Genomic DNA, 9067 nt, shown 5'->3' with positions numbered 1-9067 from the left:
ATATTAATACATATTAATACCCCATGACAGTTTGGTACCTTTTTTTCTAAGAGTGTTGGACATTAATCACAATGATTCTTGATGGTTTCACCATATAACATATCATGGTTTTAGTTCCTTTCGAACACTCAGTGTCACTTTACAAAGACAAAGAATTAATTATGACCATCAAATAATTAACAAAAATATATCCACACTGCAGCAGTATAGAATCAGTCACTCAGTAGAGGAGTTGCATCAAGTTCCCTCCACCACTTGCTCCAAAAGGCTCTGCAAAAGTTTAGTGTAATGCTAGTAATAATAAACTTCATCCTTCATAGTGTTCAAAGTTGTTTAATTTAATAATCTCATATTTTTCAAGTCAAATTGAAATTTGGGACAACAATTGGCAGCATATTACCTTTGACAAATGATGAATAGACTGGGCCATACAGGTTCAGCGAAAAAAATAGTTAACTTCCAGTTTGCACCAAACTGTTTGTTGCAATCTTTTCTAAATATGCTATTCTAAATAAATTATTGTTAGTATTATAACTCAAGTTTATTATTACCAACATTATACCAAAGTTTTGCTGAAACGTTTTGGGGCGAAGAGCAGTGAATTTGAGCTTTTGGTCAAATTCAGGTGAGAACTCATCATACTTGAGCATATGTTTTGAGAAAACGTCAATTGTGTGTCATAATAACATGTTATACAATACACAAGGTATTCATTTATTAAAGTCAATGCTTTATCTCTATCTATACTATCTGCAGCTGAAGTCATTCAAATGTAGAACTCTGTAGACAATGTTGGATACTGTGAGTGAACTGTAGATTCATTGACACTTCCTAAATGGCTGCATTCAACACAATGTTACTTAATTTTATAGAAAAAAAACATTCACTGTCCAGAGGCTAGAGGTTAGGATCTGTACAGTAGTCAGACATATACTGACTGAATATCTGCTATTGTTTGCTTTTATAAGGACCTTATCAAGGACATTGAGGAAGTCCTGGGCATGACCATACAAAACCAAACCACATCTCAAGAAGAAGAGATTACTGCAGCCGAAAGCGAACAGTTATCATCTCATAAACCTCACAGATCAACCCTAAATTAATCAACATGCTTCTAGAGTATCATACAATAGCATTTACACATTCAGTTATAATTGCTGTTATCAAACAATTCTATAGATCTTGGTTATAGCTGTAAAGTGGCTAACATACAGTAACATTAAAAGGAGATACACGCATGTATAAATTTGCTTGAGTGGATTTCTCCATGACATTTTTAGATCACATTGTTATAGTGATCTAAAATATTGGACATTTATACCTAGAAAGATTAACAATGTGAACAAGATAATTACATTTAAGTTACATGTGCCATTCATGACATTTAGCTCTTAATAGCTAGAGATACAAGAGAGGAATGTTGCTTAATCAGTAAACTATATAATGCGTACCTAAAATATAATCACTCAAAAATAATACATTTTGATCGTTTTTAACAGTAGCAACAGCCAGATAATAATTGGATCTGTTGTAAGTTATTTCAAGAAAACCTTCAATAAATTGTAACGTTTTCGTGGATTCAGGAGTTTTTTTTTTTTAATGAAATCAAAAAACCTTTTAAATATTAAAAGACTAATATCTGAAGCGTAGTGATTGAATCTTACTGTAACCAGTTATATTTGGCTGTGACCAGCTGATGAATAAAAAAAATAAACAAACTTAAGTTGAGTTGGTATGTAATTGGCTCCAGATATGGGTTTAATTTATATAGACTGACCAACATATAAAATAATCACAATTATTAAACATTTAGCCTAATATATCCAATATTTTGGATATTATATATATATATATATTGGACATATAATAAGTACATTGGATATTTCAAATATCCAATTTTTTGTTCTATTACTGTATTGTATTTTATGTGTAATTCCATTTATGAATGGAAGTCTATGTGTGCATGAGAATGAAGATACATACTACATACATAGGGCAAATAGGAACAAAAAAGCGCTCGGTTGTTTCTTCCCGGAGTAGATACTAATCGTACCATTAAAGGTTGTATTGAACGCCTCTTATATTTCTGCACAAAACTAGCTCATTAATCGTACTTTCGTAAAAGCAATGTAGTAATAATATAAATGTTTGTCAAACTAGTTTGAAAGCCGCACTGGTAAGTTGTATAACGTTCTCTCTCTCAAAGTTTCGGCAGTATTGGCCTGATTATAGGTTGCAAAACTGCAGTTTGGTTAGGTTTGATGTTCTTTATTAATGGTTTACGTTGCTTAATTAATTAATTTATTAATTACTCGTGATGAAATAATGATGTGACTCGCCAACAGTTGCTCTTGAAACGTCTTTTTTGATATTAGACCACTTTAAGGTTTACTCGGCTATGACAGAGATTCTACGCAGAATCCACGGTGGCTTTCTAAAAGTGGCCCTGTTCCCCAGCAGCTTTGGGACTAAAGCGCCTCGTCCTGCCGCCTCTGAAGTACTAACATGTCACCTCACGCAGCGCGCGCTGCCGCCCTGGACTTCATTCTGCGTGCGCTACCGGGATGTCATCAACGACCAGTTCGGTCTGTCCAACTTCAACTGGCAGGTGCAGGGAGCGAACTACCACACCCTTAGGACCGGTGCTTTCCCTTTTATCAAATACCACTGCACCAAAGCACCTCCACAGAACCTGGAGTTTGAAAATAAGTTTTTTGGGGCATTGAAATTCATCAATCTAGGTCAGTTAAAGTATTAGTTACACATATTTTATTTTATGTTTCTGACAGCAAACTAGTACATTTCTAATGTTTTTTTTCTCTCTCTCTCTCTTTCTTCAAGGTATCCCATGCTTGGCATATGGCTTGGGTTCATGGATGGTAGTTGGAGGGACAGAGACAGTTCAGACCTCTGCAGGACCTGTTACGGTTTACTTTGCATACAAGGAGGTGGAGGGTGCTCAGTTTTAATATCAGAGACAATGAGTATTTGAAAAGAAGGACTTGAGTTTTACAAGAAAATGTTTGTCACCGACTGTCTGAAAACTTGTACGAATGGCCAAGAGCGACCTGAAATGCACTTTTGCAACAAAAATAAATAAAACTGCTGATTAAAATTTTGATCAGAATGTTCAAGAAAATGTAATATTTTCAAGGTAAAGGTATGGACTTTATTATATGTCTTTTATTTTTTGATCAAATTGGCTATTGTGTCGCTCATCCATTTGGTATAAATAGGCAAGTTTATTTTGAATTTTGACAATTGCACTTCTTTGACAAGTCAAAAGATTTACATTTTTTTATATTAAATGGATTTGTCACGCATGGTATGCAGATTATTCTGCCATTATCGTGATAATTAGGCATTATTGTGATGCATCTGATGTTTTCTTTGAAGTTTACAAGCTCTGCAACTCCTTGTTTTCCCACTTGTTTTCTTCCCTAAAGCTAATGCAGAATTTTAAATACCTTCAGCTCATTTATTTAAAGTCAAATTAGAGCTCACGCCCTGCCTGGCTTATTGTCAATAGTTAGCAAGAGGGATTGTTTGGAGGACAGGTCTGATAAAATGGTTTTTAATTACAATAGAGGAAGTGTGGCCTTCGTTCAGGACCCACCCTTAACCCCCTCCCCCTGTCATTCTCAGATGCTTTGATTTCTGATAATGTACTTTGCTGACTCTGGCTCTCTTCTGCAGGATCCTTCGTCACATTACCTCTGAGATCGGCTTTGACAAACTACCATATTGATTCTCAAAGCTTTCTGCTGAGCACATTTATCAGAGGCCTCGATTTTCTGGCCTTGCCGGAAGCAGTACCAAAGTAATCATTTCATGTATTACATGTAAATCAATGGACCTCTTGGCCTTTGTCTTACAAACCATAATTCCAAGGGATTTTGATTTGACTGAGTCATTGTGTAATGACTAAATCTAGTATGAATTATGGCATTTCATGGTTATAACAGGGTTTCCGTGGGTCTTGAAAAGTCTTAATTCACCCTTCCCCAAATTAAGTCTTTGAAAAGATCTTAAATCGGAGCAGAGAGTCTTACATTCATAAAGTCACGGCATTAAATGGTGAATGCACTGCATGAAAATTTATATCTTTCTCAGTATTTTTTTTGTCATTTTCCTGTGAAAATACCTAAACATTCTTAAAGGGGTCCTATTATGCTTTTTCACTTTTTTAATTTTAGTCAGTGTGTAGTGTGTATGTTTGGGCATAAAAAAAGATCTAGAAAGTTACAAATCTCAAAGTCCGCTCCAAAGGGAGATATTTTGTTTTTTAAAAAATCCTTTTTCAAGAACTACAACGATCGGCTCGTTTGGACTACAGCGTTGTTTTCCGGGCTTTGTGATATCACAAAGCGGCTCATTAGAATATCATTAAAAATAATTCCCTCAAATTTTAAAGACGTGGCGCGACGCTGCGCTTCTTGTCCGGTGTGCGACTGCCTGAGACACTGTTTTTTTCATATCCAAAGACGTTTGGGCTTCCGAAAGCGGATGATGTCAGGAAACAGTGGTTGCAATTTATTTTTTAACTCTGTTCCTGAGCATTATAACCCCAATTTTCTATTGTGTGCTGCGCATTTTACTGAGGACAGCTTCCACAACACGAGGGAGTACAGTGCCAGATTCGCCAAAAGCTTTTGTTGAAAGACGGAGCAAGGGACTGTACTGAAACACCGTCTAAGCTGTTCGCCAATCACAACACACTGGGACAGCTAACCAATCACAACACATTTTGTTTTTCGGAAGGCGGACCTTCATCAAAGCCGGAACTAATCGAGCCGTTTGTGCCAGGCTGGGGAGAAAGGTATTTTAATAATGTCAATTATGTGAAAAATAATGCGTTTTTCAAACCACCAAGCATGAGAGCATGTTCTAGTACACCCCCAAAACAAAATCAAGACTTTGTAAAAGAGCATAATAGGACCCCTTTAAATCATATTTGAGATGCAAAATGAAGATATGAAACTGAACAAAATTGAGTGTATACCTAATTCAAGGGAATATTTATTCTTGTTTTAGGTGTATTTTTCTGACCCCTTTGGCAGTTATTTGTTCTTGTTTGAATCATAAACTCACATTATTTTGACATTTTGCTTCTCAGTTCTCATGATTTAGAAATCTTTAAACATTTGCAGTGGAAACAACAAAAATACTGAGGAAGAACATTACTTTTTTCAATTTGATCAGAAGATACAGTAAAAGTTATTTCCATATGGTTAAAGTAAAAAGTATTGGAAATTTGTTGAATGTTTGAAGTGTTGTTAATACAACTTACATTTACAGTATATTTTGACGTGTTCACTTTAATTTATTCCTTATGTTTTTTACTTGGTCTTAAAAATGTCTTAAAAGTCTTAAGTTAACCTTCAAAAACCTGTAGAAACCCTGTAGCCTATAATGAGTTACCAATAACCCTTAAAAAGAAATGTTATCAAATTTGAAAACAAATGACGTATTACTATCTATCATTATCATTGAGTTTATTACATACCTGCCTCCTTATTCCCAGTATATATTCAGGCAGGCAGCCCCTATATTACATCATCAGTGAGGGGGCTAATTGGCCTTAATGGAATCATTTAGACAGGCAGCAAAATCTGATTAGCCTGAACAGCCAGCTTTTCCTTTTCATGTAAGTTAGCATGAGTGCTGAAATGCTGCGTGGGGAATGCTCAGGGAAGCATGTCTTAATTCCTCATTGACTCTTTGACCTTTTCCTCATCGCTGATACTGTAGCAGACCTGGAGGAGGAGTAGAGTATCACAGCGCGGTGACAGGCCAGGCCTTTGTGGCTTTGACAGGCTGACGTGAGCTCTGAGAAACTCAAGCCCATGTCGTGGTGTTCCTGTTTTTGGTCAGGCCCACAAGTGTGGTGCCAAGCCACAGATGACATTAGTCTGAGCAGGTGCTTATCACTTACACCTCACCTCGGTCAACGGTCTAGGATAACGGAGCAGCAAATTGGCTACTGTAAAGTAACGGAAAATTTAACGGTGCCACGTTAAGAGATCAGTGCCTTGTTTTAAGGGCCGTGCAATCAAGACTCGTGTTTGTAATTGGAGGTCTAAATTACCCTCTCTTGAATATAAGGTACTAATCAACAAAGGATTAAGCACTTGTATTAACAAGTTCAATTACATGCAAATAAAGGAGACCAAGTTGAAATCTTTAAATACAAACACTATTTACATCTTAGGTAACTAATGAAAATGTGAAAGCTGGATTTGATTGTGATATGAGAGGGGAAAATTCAGAGCTACATGGTGCGTAATCTATTATTTAGCAAGAAAAATCACATTAATTTTTGGTTGACATGGAGATGTATGTGTTTGGCAGAAACAATTATTGTATGAATAACCCCTGCAGCTAATTCTGTGAAGGTTATGGGGGGGGTTCGGAGCTACATGGTGTATAATCTATTATTTAGCAAGAAAAATCACATTAATATTTGGTTGACATGGAGATGTATGTGTTTGGCAGAAACAATTATTGTATGAATAACCCCTGCAGCTAATTCTGTGAAGGTTATCATTGAGTTCCCAGACCAACTACGGGCTCCTCTGCCTCGCAGGGTGCTCTATCTGCAGGGGGATGTCAGCTGCATTACAGTTTGTGTCATCTGTTCCAGGTATGCCATGATCTTCATGTCAACAGAGGTACTGAGACAAATAGGTTTGGAATTGAACTTCTGTTGTCAGAAGTCATTAAATGATGGTGACAAACCAAGGTAAGCAATTATAGCTCACTGAATCACATTCATGAGGACATCTTCAAGAATGTCACAAATCTGCCAGTGTATTAATTGCATTTGTCTCTCGTGATATTACAGTATTGGCTGCAGTCCTAAATTCTGATTAAGTTCATTTTAGTGTGGAAAGAGATTTTCTTTTGTAGAATAGGATCACTATTATGAGTGTAGTCATGTGACTGTCTTGTAGGTAAATATACAGAATATAATTTGTTTACTTAGATTTTTGTCAGTTGCTTGGTTTGGATTATTTTAACCAACTTCAGTTTCACAAATACCATTGTCTTGCTGGATCCAGTCTACAAGTAGTAGTAGGTGAAGTTGAGTGGTTAAATGTGACCCTGGACCACAAAACCAGTCACAAGGGTCAATTTTTTTAAATTGAGATTTATACACCATCTCAAAGCTGAATAAATAAGCTTTCCATTGGCGTATGGTTTGTTAGGATAGGACAATATTTGGCCGAGATGCAACTATTTGAAAATCTGGAATCTGAGGGTGCAAAAAAAATCGAACTATTGAGAAAATCGCCTTTAAAGTTGTCCAAATGAAGTTCTTAGTAATGCATATTACTAATCAAGAATTAAGTTTTGATATATTTGCAGTAGGAAATTTACAAAATATCTTTATGGAACATGATCTTTACTTAATGTCCTAATGATTTTTGGCATAAAAAAAAAAATCAATAATTTTGACCTGTACAATGTATTTTAGGCTATTGCTACAAATATACCCCCAGCGACTTAAGACTGGTTTTGTGGTCCAGGGTCACCTATAACACTTTTTTTTTTTAATGACTGTAACTCAATTGGCCTATTTGGTTACACCATTTATTTCAAACTTCAAGAGTTTTCCATATTTATCTGCCATAAATTAAAGTTTTGAAATCTTAAACTTATCCCTAAACTATGTAAATTAATGTCAAGTACAAAGAGTGCTTTTGTCAGAAATTGAGTTGTAACTTGGGCAGTTTCAATTTCTACATGTGCTTATATTATTACATCCCCCACCCTATTCCATTTTAAGCATTCCATTAAAAAAAATATTAAGAGAAAATATAATAAGAGGTGGCTTTTGCATTTGTAAATGCATTTACACAGACTGTACACTTTGATACTACAGGCCGTGGTGGGTCTGGGAAGGCTGAATTTAGTCTTTGAGCAGGCACAGAGCAGCATTAACTCTGCTGTGTAAAGACAGCTTTAATCACTTTCACAATTGTCAGATATTGGCTTATACACTCCAAGTTTTTGTAAGATGATTTTAAATAAATTGCCATTAGTGTTACAGACCTCTCTGTTTGCTCTGCCATACTATATCTAGTTAAGTGTGTGTGCTTGTTTTTAACGTTTAGGTGATAGTTTTGAGTAATTGTTACATATTAAATTAAATGAGAATCTGATTCATATGATGCCATTATGTTATTTTGCCTGCATTAACCTGATCAATCAGAAATGTTATACCTTTATACTGCCATGTTAATCCTTTATATTTTATATTCAACTGCCAGCTTAGGAGGAAGGAAGTCATGTATGATGGCGATTTCATCGCTGTACTTTCCAAGTGTTGTTGTTGTTACAACTGACCCCATGTTACAACCATTCCTGGTCTTCCCTAAAGCCCTGTGATAGTAAGTATGTTTTAATAGAGATTTCCCTTATTGCATCATGTTAGCATAGCATTATCAGACAGAAAAATGAAAATGGATTTAGTGCAATTGTTAAAGCCTTAGTGATTTCTGTGTATTATAATTGCTGACCTCACACCACTGAGGCTGGAATTACTTGATGTTTTTTTCCCACATGCTATTGGGTGCTGAGAGTGGTTCTTATAGAGAGGGGAAAAGCCATTAAAAATCTATTAAAGCAGATCTTTTTACCCAGAGGGGAAAGCCTTCTCATTACTAAGCAGATTGGAAGGGATGACAAGTGGCTCTATATTTCTATTTTATTTTCCTTTCTCCTTTTTTTTCCCCCCTCTCTGCATTTTTTATTTTGAAAAGGCCAGCTGAAAGGCAGCATGCCCACTGTGCCAATCAGTATTTCTACAGCTACAGGCTGCAGGTGGTTCCAGTGGCTGTCAGTCATGCGAGGCACTGACCCTTTCAAGTCTGGATATAGGCAAGCGATTTACGATTCACGCAGAACAATTCCTCAAGGCCGTCTCTCAAGCGCTCTTTAGTTGGTGTTTAAATAAATGCAACATTAATTAATGCAGAAGTTCATTTAAAAAGTTGTTCATTTGAAGTGCACAGTGCAGATGATGTTATTTATGAATGCGTGTTAATACGTGCTTTATGTTAAT

The 9067-nt window shown here is 36.0% G+C and overlaps 2 protein-coding genes across 2 annotated transcripts in view; both read left to right on the top strand.

Moving 5' to 3' along the window:
- The window catches only part of iqch (IQ motif containing H), a 24728-nt gene extending 23283 nt beyond the window's left edge, over positions 1 to 1445 (top strand). The window contains exons 17-18 of the mRNA XM_016287880.1: positions 31 to 34; positions 969 to 1445. Coding sequence (XP_016143366.1) covers positions 31 to 34; positions 969 to 1103 — 139 coding nt within the window. The 3' untranslated portion in view covers positions 1104 to 1445. The remainder of the gene's footprint in view (positions 1 to 30; positions 35 to 968) is intronic.
- A 622-nt stretch (positions 1446 to 2067) lies between these two features.
- Positions 2068 to 3103, top strand: LOC107596966 (uncharacterized protein C15orf61-like). Its single transcript, XM_016287843.1, has 3 exons — positions 2068 to 2176; positions 2376 to 2741; positions 2842 to 3103. Exons 2-3 carry the CDS (start codon positions 2399 to 2401, stop codon positions 2967 to 2969), a joined length of 471 nt encoding a protein of 156 aa, XP_016143329.1. The 5' UTR covers positions 2068 to 2176; positions 2376 to 2398; the 3' UTR covers positions 2970 to 3103.
- Positions 3104 to 9067: the final 5964 nt, after the last annotated feature.

The sequence above is a fragment of the Sinocyclocheilus grahami genome, unplaced genomic scaffold (assembly GCF_001515645.1).
Source record: "Sinocyclocheilus grahami isolate Dianchi unplaced genomic scaffold, SAMN03320097.WGS_v1.1 scaffold225.1, whole genome shotgun sequence".
Lineage (NCBI taxonomy): Eukaryota > Metazoa > Chordata > Actinopteri > Cypriniformes > Cyprinidae > Sinocyclocheilus > Sinocyclocheilus grahami.
This window is presented reverse-complemented; position numbering and strand designations above follow the sequence as displayed.